General features: G+C 50.4%; 11 protein-coding genes across 11 annotated transcripts; 6 read left to right on the top strand and 5 right to left on the bottom strand.

Annotated features, from left to right (window-relative positions):
- Positions 1 to 79: 79 nt before the first annotated feature.
- Positions 80 to 1,378, top strand: HPODL_02063 (tRNA (adenine(58)-N(1))-methyltransferase non-catalytic subunit TRM6; the record flags this gene model as incomplete). The annotated part of the gene is made up of 1 exon (XM_014081674.1): positions 80 to 1,378. The coding sequence occupies one exon, from the start codon at positions 80 to 82 to the stop codon at positions 1,376 to 1,378; it is 1,299 nt and encodes a 432-aa protein (XP_013937149.1).
- Positions 1,379 to 2,280: 902 nt separating this feature from the next.
- HPODL_02062 (Mitochondrial ribosomal component of the small subunit) lies at positions 2,281 to 3,711 on the bottom strand (the record flags this gene model as incomplete). Its single annotated transcript, XM_014081673.1, has 1 exon — positions 2,281 to 3,711. The coding sequence occupies one exon, from the start codon at positions 3,709 to 3,711 to the stop codon at positions 2,281 to 2,283; it is 1,431 nt and encodes a 476-aa protein (XP_013937148.1).
- A 164-nt stretch (positions 3,712 to 3,875) lies between these two features.
- Positions 3,876 to 4,619, top strand: HPODL_02061 (uncharacterized protein; the record flags this gene model as incomplete). The annotated part of the gene is made up of 1 exon (XM_014081672.1): positions 3,876 to 4,619. One exon carries the CDS (start codon positions 3,876 to 3,878, stop codon positions 4,617 to 4,619), a length of 744 nt encoding a protein of 247 aa, XP_013937147.1.
- Positions 4,620 to 4,679: 60 nt separating this feature from the next.
- HPODL_02060 (uncharacterized protein) lies at positions 4,680 to 4,991 on the bottom strand (the record flags this gene model as incomplete). The annotated part of the gene is made up of 1 exon (XM_014081671.1): positions 4,680 to 4,991. The coding sequence occupies one exon, from the start codon at positions 4,989 to 4,991 to the stop codon at positions 4,680 to 4,682; it is 312 nt and encodes a 103-aa protein (XP_013937146.1).
- A 38-nt stretch (positions 4,992 to 5,029) lies between these two features.
- Positions 5,030 to 5,902, top strand: HPODL_02059 (putative secreted protein; the record flags this gene model as incomplete). Its single annotated transcript, XM_014081670.1, has 1 exon — positions 5,030 to 5,902. One exon carries the CDS (start codon positions 5,030 to 5,032, stop codon positions 5,900 to 5,902), a length of 873 nt encoding a protein of 290 aa, XP_013937145.1.
- A 160-nt stretch (positions 5,903 to 6,062) lies between these two features.
- On the top strand, positions 6,063 to 8,045 carry HPODL_02058 (uncharacterized protein; the record flags this gene model as incomplete). Its single annotated transcript, XM_014081669.1, has 1 exon — positions 6,063 to 8,045. One exon carries the CDS (start codon positions 6,063 to 6,065, stop codon positions 8,043 to 8,045), a length of 1,983 nt encoding a protein of 660 aa, XP_013937144.1.
- A 72-nt stretch (positions 8,046 to 8,117) lies between these two features.
- HPODL_02057 (U3 snoRNA associated protein) lies at positions 8,118 to 9,773 on the bottom strand (the record flags this gene model as incomplete). The annotated part of the gene is made up of 1 exon (XM_014081668.1): positions 8,118 to 9,773. The coding sequence occupies one exon, from the start codon at positions 9,771 to 9,773 to the stop codon at positions 8,118 to 8,120; it is 1,656 nt and encodes a 551-aa protein (XP_013937143.1).
- Positions 9,774 to 9,893: 120 nt separating this feature from the next.
- On the top strand, positions 9,894 to 10,154 carry HPODL_02056 (putative membrane protein; the record flags this gene model as incomplete). Its single annotated transcript, XM_014081667.1, has 1 exon — positions 9,894 to 10,154. The coding sequence occupies one exon, from the start codon at positions 9,894 to 9,896 to the stop codon at positions 10,152 to 10,154; it is 261 nt and encodes an 86-aa protein (XP_013937142.1).
- A 57-nt stretch (positions 10,155 to 10,211) lies between these two features.
- HPODL_02055 (uncharacterized protein) lies at positions 10,212 to 10,760 on the bottom strand (the record flags this gene model as incomplete). The annotated part of the gene is made up of 1 exon (XM_014081666.1): positions 10,212 to 10,760. The coding sequence occupies one exon, from the start codon at positions 10,758 to 10,760 to the stop codon at positions 10,212 to 10,214; it is 549 nt and encodes a 182-aa protein (XP_013937141.1).
- A 35-nt stretch (positions 10,761 to 10,795) lies between these two features.
- Positions 10,796 to 11,258, top strand: HPODL_05089 (uncharacterized protein; the record flags this gene model as incomplete). Its single annotated transcript, XM_014081665.1, has 2 exons — positions 10,796 to 10,860; positions 10,892 to 11,258. 2 exons carry the CDS (start codon positions 10,796 to 10,798, stop codon positions 11,256 to 11,258), a joined length of 432 nt encoding a protein of 143 aa, XP_013937140.1.
- On the bottom strand, positions 11,259 to 12,250 carry HPODL_02054 (uncharacterized protein; the record flags this gene model as incomplete). The annotated part of the gene is made up of 2 exons (XM_014081664.1): positions 11,259 to 12,194; positions 12,230 to 12,250. The coding sequence occupies 2 exons, from the start codon at positions 12,248 to 12,250 to the stop codon at positions 11,259 to 11,261; spliced, it is 957 nt and encodes a 318-aa protein (XP_013937139.1).
- Between the last annotated feature and the right edge of the window lie 48 nt (positions 12,251 to 12,298).

The following is a 12,298-nucleotide window of genomic DNA, read 5'->3' as shown; positions in this document are numbered from 1 at the left end:
ACGTAAATTTTTTGGTCCCGTTTCCAGAGGTGTATCAAAAAAAATTAAAAAATCAAGATCAAAAAATTATACCTCTAGAATGCCCGAAATTGGTCAGAACAAGGTGATCTCGCCAAACGAGCACTGTCTCGTGACCATGCCGTCAGGAAGTCTTAGGATTGTTCAGCTCAAACCGGGAGGGACAATCAATCTCGGCAAATTTGGCCATTTTCTGGTCGATGGAACGTTTGGATACGCTTATGGACAAGCTTTCGAGATCGTTGCGGACAAAAAAGTGTCCCCGATTAAGCACTTGCTGGTAGACCTCGAAGATAGTAATGACGGAACCCCAATTCCAGAGCTTAAAAGCTCTGCTAATAACAAAGATTTAACAGATATTGGACAGAAAATCCAGAAATTGACGACACAGGATATCGAGAATATGAAGAAAGAGGGCGAGGGTAATCAGGTTGCACGTCAGATTATCGAAAAGATGATTCAGAGCCACGAAGCATTTGAGAAAAAAACTGTATTTTCTCAAGAGAAGTATTTAACTAGAAAGCAGAAGAAGTTTGCCAGACGGTTCCAAATTGACAGTCTTAGCTCCTCGGCCTTACTCAATTACTACTACCGGGAAAAGGACCCGCAAAGGGTGTTGGATTTGAGCGAAGAGACGTTGGGTTTAATGATGAGCCATGCAAATATCATGCCCGGTGGAAACTATTTAGTGTTGGACGAGACCGGAGGATTGTTGGTCTATGCCCTTCTGGAAAGAATGCAAGGACTGGGCTTAATCATATGGTTGCATGAGAATGACCAGCCAAACACATGGATACTCAAACAGGCTGGATACACTGACGCTGAGCTGGACAAATTTCTGCGTCCAATCAGCTTCCTGGAGTTTTTCGAGCCAGACGAAGACACAGGCAAGGTTTTCAAGTTCACAGACCAGGAGATTGAGGAAATGCCGCCGCAGCGCCGGAACATGTATGCAAAAAGACTGGCGAAGGCAGAAAAATTGAGACAGACACTGGAGATGGTTGCGAACCACGATCTTGATGCGGTAGTGAGTATTTCCACCTTGAACCCGGCAACTCTAATTCCTCGTGTTCTGGAAGCATTGTCAGGCTCGCGGCCAGTCGTTGCGTACCACCAATACAAGGAGATGCTGATTGAGCTCGACCATGTTTTGCAGAAAGATAAACGAGTGATCATGACCAACATTTCCGAAACCAAAGTCAGACGCTACCAGACGGTGCCTGGAAAATTGCACCCATTAATGACTTCCAGAGCTGGCGGAGGGTACGTGTTCCACGGCCTGAGAGTCTTGCCAGTGGAGGGCGTGCAGGCTGTTGGACGGGGCAAGAAGCGTAAGAGCGACGAGTCGACCGCTTCATAGAATTTCATCGCACATAGACTGTAAAATATTCCAGCTTGGTTTCCAGCCAATAACGTTTCGTATGTTTTTGCGAGAATCGTATCTGATACCGCAGGTCCAGCTCGGGAGAAGACTTTTGGTGTGCTCGGCCTGTTCGCGGTAGCCAAGCTCAAAGACAAAGCCCTCGATCGTTCCCTGGCTCACGAGCTCGCACAACGCGCTGTAAAACTCGAGGTTCCCCACTAATGCATTTTCTGGCTCATATTTGAGGACCGACTCTTCCACACCTCCGTCGGGGCTGAAGTGTTCTCGAGGTATATATGGTGGATTAGAAAGAAGCAGTGTAGCGGTCGTTTGCGGGAACTGACGCTTCAGTAGATCGCCATAGTAGAACTCGACCTTTGCCTTAACCTTTGCTGAATTTAATCGCAGATTTTCTTGGCTGAGAGCAAGTGCCTGTTTGTTGATATCCAGCGCTATAACTTTTTTGACATTTGTAAGTGTCGCTATGCTTAGTCCAATGCAGCCAGAACCTGTGCAATACTCTAACACTTCGACCGGTTCGCCGCGTTTTCTAATCACCTGCTTGAGCTCCTCACACCACTCCTCAGTGTCGTTCCGCGGAATCAGGACTCCTGGCTTGCACTTTATTGTCAGATCGCCAAAAGGCTGGGATCCGAGAATATATTGCAACGGGACCAGCTTGGCTCTTAGTTCGACGGCTGTCTGCCACTGGGACTTGGGGAGCTCCTGCTGGATCCAACGGAGTTCCTGCGCTGCTTGGCTAGCGGGAAATTTGGACTTGAGAAGCTGCAACCATGACATGAATAAATTAAATCATATTTTTTTCCCGAATTATTTTCCAGATTATTTTCCAAATTATTTTCCAAATAATTTACTTCCTGTATTGTCGTCTATATACATTACAGCCCCTTTCTCGAATAGTACATGTATGCTCTTTCGTGGGCCTCGTGGCTGAATGGAGAGATAACCTCAGACTCGCCAGGTCTGGCAATTGGGTTTCTCATGTAAACCGCATGACACGTGCGGAATGAAATTTCGATGTGTTTAGGTAGCACGGCGAACGGAGCAATGAATTGACGCGGTCTCCATGGCGTAAAGTACGGTTTCGAAGGGTCCTCGAGACCCCACATCGATTTCTGCCACGGCAGGTCCACCTTGTACACTCCCTTCTCTTGCACTTCAGACCAAGAAGGAAGTTTAGGATGCTTGATGAGTCTGCTCACCCAGGTGGACACGATCGCATCCTCAGAAGGAGCTTGCTCCTTGTGGTCTTTTCTGACTTTCTCCAGATACCCAGACTTGAGCTCTGACAGCGCCTGCTTCACTTTCTTGGCCTTGGTATCATCGTAGAACTTACCCTGCGGTTGGCCATTCACATACTTGGGCAATATCTTGGTTATCTCCTCGTTCATCTCCTCCTCGCCACCCTCGAACAACGCCTTGTTGTTGGCCACCATCTGGTATATGTTGAAACATTTGTTTGCTAGGGCAGCACCGAACTGGGGCTCGAACACACTGGCATCCACCTCTCCCTCGATGGCCTTGGCTGTGTTCACGATATCGGCCAGAATCGTGTTTCTGGTGATGCTATTCAGCTTTTTGCCGAGCTCGTTGATTTTTGACTCCTGACGCGAGCCAAAACGGGCCACAACATCGTCCAGCTCTGGAGGAGGCAACTCTGGGTTGTACAGATCGCCATACGTCTGTCTCATCTTCTTTTGTTTACTTCTTTGGTTTTGCCACACGTTGAGTGGGTCGGACCTCGCACGGTTCACAAATTTCTGCCATTGGATCACCTGCTCTCTGTCCACCTTGTATGCCTCTTTCAAGCTAGGTTTTTTTTCTCCCAAAGCCTGTAACACCCTGTCTGGCTCCACGCTGAACACGTCTCCAGGACTCAACGGGTACGAAGGGTGTTTGATAGGAACGCCATTGACCTTGACGTCGCCGGCGAGAATGAACTGTCTGGCTTGTCTGACCGACGAGGCAAACATGGCACGGAAAACGGCCACATCGAGTCGCTTTTCCAGCACCGCAAACGTCTGCAGCACCATCGGAGTCTCGTCATTCGCCTTTCCACTGAGCGACGCATCCATCTGGGCCACACCATCCAGTTTTTTCTGGAATAGCTTGAGCCATCTGCCCTCAGGGATGTGTTCTCCGTGGTATCCTCGTGTTTTTTGTTTCGAGTCCCATTTCTGCATGAACATGGACATTACCTTGAACATCGGTGCACGGTCCTTGTAGAAATTAAACAGGTTGTGCTTGTTCAGTGCCATGCGCACCCGTCCCCGTGTAAGGGAGAACAGGTTTGTGGCTTTTCTAGGCATGGTGGATGAAAAACGATTTTTTCGAAAATTTTGCAAAAAAGGCCGAGTGCCGTCGGCTAGCGTCGATCGACGCGTTTTTCATCACAGTCCCAGAAACGGCAATAGGTAAATAGCAAGATATTACAGATAGTCCAGACGCACCAAACTTGGCTCTTCAATTCTTCATGCCTCCTAGACACACCAGACCCCGCGTGATAACTCGCCAGCCGGCATACAAGTTCGCCACTCTCTATGCAGCTCCGTACGAGTGCATGTTCCCTGTGGTGGCCACCAAGCCGGAACTGCAGTCCAAAGACGGCATCGATTTCACCACGAGTGTGCGTTTCGAGCCAAACAATGTTCAGAAGTACTCACAGCCAATCAACATCAAGTACACTGTATCTTCCAGTACTCAGCAAGCTAAATGTGATCCTCTGAAACGGGTCTTTGCGCATTACGAGGAAGACAGAGTCAGCGGCCTGACTTTTGGAGTTTCCACCATCACTTGCGGCCCAGACGGCAGGGTTAGCGTGGAGAGGTCTGCAGCAATATTCCCAGATACCCCGATCGGCTCGAAACGGTCACTAGACAGACTGGACGTGTCGTTCGATTCGACCGCTCCGTCGCCGGTGGTGCTGCAACGGCTGGGCTCGCTAAAGAAACGCAGAAACGACAGACTCGACAGCTCGATGACAATTTCGCAGCGGGCCATTTTGCGCATGGTCGACGACTCGCTCGTCTCCAGCGACACGGAACTGTACACCTCGATACTGCAGGAGGTGCGGCCGCAAACGTCCAACGTGCGGGCATCCAGAATGGAGAAAGAGTCCGCGAAGGAAACCGTCAGCATCGACGCAGAGGACCTCAAGCTGGCCCTTTCGGAGAGAGCGTTGACTCCGTTAAATTTGGGGGTTTTCAGGGACGATTAGCCGTCATTGTTCGATATCCAATATATTAGCGTGGTCATTATATACAGTAGCCTGTTTTGCCTAGTTTGACGTGGAAGCGGTTCCAGAAACGGCTTTTTCGATCGTGAAGCCCGGGTCCGATTTCCTCTGCTCTCTCATCTCGTCCTTGGTTAGCATCTCGTCTGCAAGCTCCACTTTCACCAGCTCCTTGACCGTGGCAATCATACCGGCCTGTTGCGGGCATATTCTGTGGAACACGGTCTGATGCCTACGGTGAAGACCGAGTCTGAGCAACGTTTCCTTCTTTTTCTGGGGCAGCGCGATCGCAGACCGCAACTGCGTCACTTTGAAATACTTGGGGGTGGCCATTTCGGTGAGAATATTTTTCAGCATTAATTTTATATATTTTGCACTGCCGGAATAATAAATACATGTCATTTCGACCGCACTCCTCCGCCGTCACGGCGTTGGCATTGTCAGCTAGCGGGCGAGTATGCGTGAGTGCATGTGTGGACTCACCTGCTATTGCACTCAGCTCGGTTTTGAACGGTAAAGTCGTCGCAGAGCTGGCCAACGATACCATCAAGCCAGTCACGTTCCTGGGGTTCGACCCTGCGCAGCCCCAACGGATGCTCAGTTGCTCTGGAGACGTGAAAATCTGGGATATCGAGACGTTGCAGCCCGTTGTGAAGATGCACGGCTCCAACGTCGTCCAGGCGGCGTATTTGGACAACGGCGTGGTAGCAGGCTGCGGCGGGACAAGCGTCGATTTCTACGACTCGCGTGTCTCAGGCCGGCCCATTGGCACTCTACAAGGATATCACACAGATGACGTGCTCAGCATTTATGTTTCTAGCGGCACACAGTTTGTTTCTGGCGGGAACGACGGGGTGGTGAACCTTTTCGATCTGCGCGGTGCCAGGAACATTGCTCTGGACACAGAGATCGTTTTCGACATGTTTGACAGGATCAGCGTGACGCAGGTGGCGTGGAAGTACGGCCGGTGTTTTGCGAAGCTACATGGCGCGGCCCGAATAGTGGAGATCGACTTTGTGCGCAAAAATAATGAGATTACATCGCAGCACACCGTCGTGGTTGACGAAGAAAAATATCGGGTCGATTTTGCATTTGCGGGAGAAACTTTGGTGGCAGGCGGCGACCGCGTGGTCGAGGTGGACAGCCAGAGGACGCTGCTACAGGGCGAGCGCGATGAAGTGCTCACGAGGCTTGCTTTTGTCGGGACAGGGGGCCTGTGTGCCTCCACTGGGGGATATATCTATAACCTTGACCAGAATATTTATTAATAGTTGTGCTGCTACTGTAGCACGGAGCATTTTTGCGGGGCTCCTAATTTTTTTTAATTATTTCTCACTCGCCTGTTTTCTTCTCTACTGCTATCAGAGCCACTTTCGCCGTGAAGTTCCAAGAACCCTGTCAAGGTTCTTTGCTTAGTCATTGCTAGCCATGCTTGGGCTGTTCAAAAATATAGTCAAGAAGAGCCGGTCGACAGGCCCCGAAACGGGCCCCGTGGACCCAAACAACACGGACTCAGGCCCTCCTCCCGCGATCCCTCCGGAGTTCGCCCAATTTTACTCAGAACTGTCGCCCAGATACACTTTGCTAGAAAAGATCGGCGAGGGAGCATTTTCCGTGGTGGTAAAGGCGCTCGACACCGAAACACAGGAGTTTGTAGCCATCAAGATCATCGACAAAACAAACATGAAACCCGAACAAATCAACTCTGTGCTCAAAGAGATCAGCATCATGTCCAAATTGGACCACAAGAACATCACCAAGCTGTACAACTACCAAAACTCATACAACTCCAGATATTGCTTTCTGTTCCTGGAATACGTGAGCGGAGGAGAGATTTTCAACCAGATTATCAAATACACTTATTTCAGCGAGGACTTGTCGAGGCACGTGATTAGACAGGTCGCCAGCGCTGTCAAGTATCTGCATTCGCAGGGAATTGTGCATCGCGACATCAAGCCCGAAAACTTGCTATTTGTCCCGACTGAGATGTTTCCTCGCTCCAAACAGGAGCAGAACAAGGCCAGACGGCGTTCGGACGATAACAACAAACTGGACGAGGGCAAATTCATCCCGGAATACGGCTCTGCCGGTATCGGAGTCGTCAAACTCGCAGACTTTGGGCTTTCTACCGTCCTGTACAACGAAAACATGCAGGCCAAGACACCTTGCGGAACCGTTGGATACACTTCTCCCGAACAGCATATGAACCTTGGATACACGAAAAAAGTGGATATGTGGGCCATTGGTTGTGTTTTGTACACTCTGGTAGTTGGCTTCCCGCCTTTCTACTCTGCTACGCAGGATTCGAAGGATATCAGCACCAAAGTGTCAAGAGGTGACTACAAGTTTTTGAGTCCGTGGTTCGACGAGGTCTCGGATGACTGTAAACGGTTAATTGCCAATCTTCTGATTGTGGATCCTGACGCAAGGTACTCGATTGACCAGTTGCTCAGAGATCCGTGGATGGTGAGCGGATACGAGGACAAAGTTGCTACCAACCCTAGCACCGAAACTGTTCCGCAAACAACGTTCGACGAGGCGCTGTATAAGAAGCTGAACCGCACGGCAGATAATCTGGCCGACGGTCTTTTGGCTCCGCGCGCAGAAGCCATCCGACTCGTCTTCGACACCGCCAACGGTGTGCAAAGAGACGCTACGCCGCAACTGGCTGCTCCAAAAACAGGAAATCTCGGTGTTCTCGAGGAGGACGAGCCTATTGAGATCCTCGAGTTCCGCAAACGACCAGACTCGGACTCCTCACAAGTCAGTGACGAGTTCGACGAGGACTCGGAATTCGAGGAAACAGACCTGACGCCCAAGCCGTACGCCAAGTTTTCGAAATCTCCGTCCTACAGAGAACGCAGAACAACACCGCTTAAGGACGATCCTTTGTCGGGACTCGAAGCTGAGCGTTCCGGAGGAACCTCGACAGACACAACCAGCATGACCGCGAACGAGGAGTCGTCGATTCTCACGTCTGAAATAGAAGACTTCTACACGGGAACCAAGCGCAAGTCGTCGGTGTGTTTCCAGATCAAGTCATGCAAAATAGGCAGCTGCGGATCGACGTCTTCTTCGATCGCCAACGCAGGAGACTCGCGGTCCTCGTCCATCACGAAAAGCGTTTCGGAAACGCATAAAATTTATCCACGTACTCCGCAGACAACGCAGTTTGTCGAGCTCAGTGATCAAAGCGACGAACTCAAGGAAGGGCTGGAAAACATTACAATGGACGACACCACTCCCGTGGATAAACGGCCTATGCCGACAAAGAAATACACCGTGCAAAACGAGCCGTCGCCGGCGTTCGACGCGACGCTGAGCAACACGTTTGACCTGAAACTAACACACTCCAAAATCCTCGAGCGCCGCAAAATCAATGGGTCTTCGAAAACAGGACCAGAGCTATAGCACCTTTCGAACAGTACGATCGTTCACGAGCTTTTATATATCATTGTAAACATGCATTATTACACTTATCTGCTAGTAATGGTTCAGCCTCCACAGCCGCACCTTGCCGGCCTCGTTTCCCGTCGCGAGCAGCTCGTTGTTCGGGCTGAAACACACACTCGTCACACGGCCCAGCGGCGTGCCGCTCGTCGGCCAGTTCGAAAACACCCGGCACGTTGGCAGGTGCACCAGCCGCAGTGCGTCTCTCTTGTCACGTGACGCGATACACATGACCTGCCCGTCGCTGGTGAAGGCGATGCTCGAGATCGTCGTGACAAGGTTCTCGACCGTGCCGGCGGGCCTGTGCGAGTCCTTGAGGCGGTCGTACACGTTGACGACGCCGACGTTGTTGCCGACGGCCAGCCATCTGCTGTTGTTGCCGCCAAACTTAATTCTGGTGACGCCGGTTCCGGAGTCGTCTGTCCATCTGTCGAGCGTCGTTCCGGCGTCGACGTCGAACTCCCACACCTCGCCGGCCCTGTTGACTGCGGCAAGCGTCGTGTGTGCGTCCTTGCTGGCGCTTTGCGAGAAATCAAAGTCCACTAAGGTGCCTTCTATCTTGAATCCTTTGAGCCAGACACCGGTCTTTGGGGAGATAATATTGATCCAGCCGGAGTTTCCCATGAGGCCGAGATACTTGCCGTTTTTGCTGATGCGGAAATGTTCGAAAGATCGCTGTGTTTTTTCGTGGCCGTACATTCTGCTGATTTTCTCGATGGAGCCACCAAGCACGTCCCATTTGTGCATGTATCGCCGTCTTCCAGCGGCGAAAATGTCGTCGCCGTTGAATGCCGCCGTTTGGATAGGCGAGTTGCGCAGATGCAACGACGTCACGAGGTTGTTGATTTTCCCGTCGATGTGGTAGATTCTGAGCGTACGGTCGTAGCCTCCGGTCATGAGAAGCGGCTGTGACTCGTGGAAACTGAGCGTCTGGACGGCCGACCTTGATATTTTCTTGATGTTGGCGTCTGTCAGCCGCGAAATGTCGATTTTGCCGGCCGGCAAGAACCGTGTATCCTGGCTTTTTATGTTATGCGTCTGGTTGCTTTTCAGGAACTCAAGCAGCGGATTCGTCGACACCAGAACATCTGTGGACGCGTGGCCGGCCTCTACATCCTCTTCGTGCTCCTCCTCAGAGTCTCCTTCAATTTCGTCGGCCCAAACAGGACGGGGATGGATTCTCTCGAACTGCTCCCGCAGCCGGTGGATATACTGCTTACCTCTGATTTTGTCGTCTTGAGCGGTCTTGCGCAGCTTGCGCAACTTGTCGGCACCCAGAAGAGACACACTGACCTTTTCGTCGTCGCTGTCCTGCCATGCGGCCTCCTCCTCATCGCTGTACTCGCTCATGGAATCGGAAGCTGGCTCGTTGTCGGAGTCTGTGTCCATTCTGTCCTCGTCGCTCTCGTCGACAAAGTAGAGGTCCTCGTCTGCCATGGTCTCCAGGTTGTCGCTCTCGGCCTCGGATTCGGCCTCGGACTCAGAAACGAGGTCCCTATTTTTTAGTTGGTCCAGATGCTCATCCTCACTGCTATCGTCATAGGTGAACAGCTCCTTCTCCTCCTGTTGCTCAAAATCGAACAGTTTGTCAACCTGCTTCAGATTTTCACCAAATCCTTCGCTGTCGCCAAACACAAGCTTCTCCAAGTACCGCTCTTCCTCGTCGGGCGGAGGTATTTCAACAGACATGGTAATATAATTTTTCTAAATTTTTTTTAATTTTTTGTAGTGCATATTCAAACATTTTCTTTAAATTAAACATGCGTTCTTCTTTGGCAAGATTCAAGTACGTATTTCTGATCCTTATCCATGCTAACATCCAGTCGCGGCTCATCATACTACAATAAGTACACATACCAGATGTCGCCTGCCATGCTGCGCGCCAGACAGCCATACTTCTGGAAAAACCTGGCTCTGTTCGGCGTGCTTGCTGGCATCTCTGGCGGAGTCTACCTATACACATACTCGTTCCTGATGAAGGACGACTTTGAAGATATTCCTATTCCACCAATCAGTGACGAGCAACTTGCAGAGCTGAAAAAGGAGTATGAGGCCACCCACAACAAATAGGATGATTGCGAAACGTTTAACTGTACATAGAAATATTATTTAATCGTCAAGTACGCTCTATCTGTCACCACGCCTGCCCTTTGCGGCCATTTTCCGCCTGTCGGACTCGATTTGGCGCTGAATCTTGTCGCTGTTTTTCTCCGTAAAACTGATCACGTTTGACAGGTTATTGTTCCCGACACCGTAATATGTGGCACGCGAGTTCTGTAGAACGATATTCTTGTGGTCGAGCTTGCCGGAACTGATAAGTTTTTGATTTTCGGCATAGAATTTGGCCATGTCGAACTCCACCATCTTCGACGAGTCTGATCCGTCAACTGGCCTGGGCTCTATCTCCTGTGCACCTTCGTCCTCACTACTTTCCTGTAATTCCCCCGCAACTCGCAATTGGTCCACATCGATGCGATTTTCCGCCACCTCAAGCTTTGCGATCTGCTGGATACCCAACACCTTGCCAAGATCCAGCTTGGCGAGCGACGATTTGTGCACCAGCGGCTTCTGGACTCGTCCAGAGTCCACTTTGTTCACTTTTTGGCCTGCACTTACTTTTTCCTCGTTCCGATCGCTCTCGTCCTCGTCTGATTCATAGCCCTTCAATAACCCCATAAATTAAGAAAAAAGTCTAAAAAAATATTTCTACAATGTCTTGTCAGATCTGCAACGAGGCCCCGTTCAAATACAAATGCCCCCGCTGTGGACTCAAATAGTAAGTGCAAAGATCTTTTGCTAACACACAGCTGCTCGCTTAAATGTTACAAATCCGAAAAACACCAGGATCCAGAGACAACAACAGCGCCCCAGCTGAAGCCTCTAAAGCATCTGCCCAAGGTGGATGATCCGGAGCTCCAGAAGCTGTTGGACTCGCCAGAGTTTGTGCAGTACTTGAAAGAGCCCGTGATACAGCTCAACATACGAATAATCAACGAGATTCTCAACGACGTGTCGATAACACAGGAGTACAATACAGAGGGACGGACAGAAATAGCTACACGCAAAATCAGCAATCTACGCAATAAAGGGCTCGAACAGAACGCCGCATTCGACGAGTTCTGCAACCTGGTGTTGAATTTGCTTGATAATGAGAATGACAACCCTGTGTTATAATTAAACAATCAGCTTGCCTTTGAATTTGTTCTTAGGAACACCCTTGACCCCGGTCAGCTTGATGTGGAAGAGTTTACCACCCTCGTCCAGAGGAACAGATCTCAGCTTGTCAGGATTGTCAAGATTGAGGTCTGCGGTGGTGACAAACATCTCGTTGAGGTCCGGGCCGCCCAATGTGACACAGCTGACTCTCTGCGCAGGGAAAGTCCATCTGTGCACGATGTCTCCCTCGGGGTTGACCTTGATGACGCTCGCACCTCCCCACAATGCAACATACAGATTTCCTGAGGCGTCGATGCACGAGCCGTCGGGACCGAGCTCGCCCATGATGCCGATCAGCGATCTGATCTTGGAAACAGGGAGAAACAGAGTTTCTGTGCTCAGATCAGGCAGGCCGGTGCTTTTGTCAAATTTGTACTTGTAGATGCCCTTTTCGGTGTCTGTCCAATACATGATATCGTCATGCCAGTTCAGTCCGTTCGGGCACGTGACGTTGTCCTTGATGATTTTAGGATGTTCCCAGTCGTCCTTCAAAAATTTGTAGAAGGTAGCTTGGTTTGGCTTTTCTGCGACAAAGTCGCAGAACGTGCCGATCCAGAAGTTGCCCTCGGAGTCAATGGCGCCCTCATTCGAGCGCAATGGCACCGCTTTTTTGAAGTGCTCCTTTTCCGGGTACTTGGCCATGTACTTGAATTGCTTGGTCTTCAAGTTATACTGGCCAATGCCATCTTCTACACCACAGACGTAGATGTCTGGGTCTTCAGTAAACGCAATGACGCCCACGCTGGCGCTCACTTTGTACTCCTCCACCTTGTCTGGGTTGTCCAGGAAGGCTCTGTGGATTTTGCCCTCGATGATATCCACCCAGCTTAGGGAGTTGTTATCCGGGTTGTAGGAAACCCCTTCTGATAGTCTGCCTTGGAAGTTGGTGAATTGCTGATGTTAGTGCTTCTAGACAGTCAATTACGTACCTGAGTCACGTTCGTAGCCATCTTGAAAAGAAGAGATAAATAATAATTGGTAAAGAAGGTTGTAGAGCA

Source organism: Ogataea parapolymorpha, chromosome I, assembly GCF_000187245.1.
Source record: "Ogataea parapolymorpha DL-1 chromosome I, whole genome shotgun sequence".
NCBI lineage: Eukaryota > Fungi > Ascomycota > Pichiomycetes > Pichiales > Pichiaceae > Ogataea > Ogataea parapolymorpha.
This window is presented reverse-complemented; position numbering and strand designations above follow the sequence as displayed.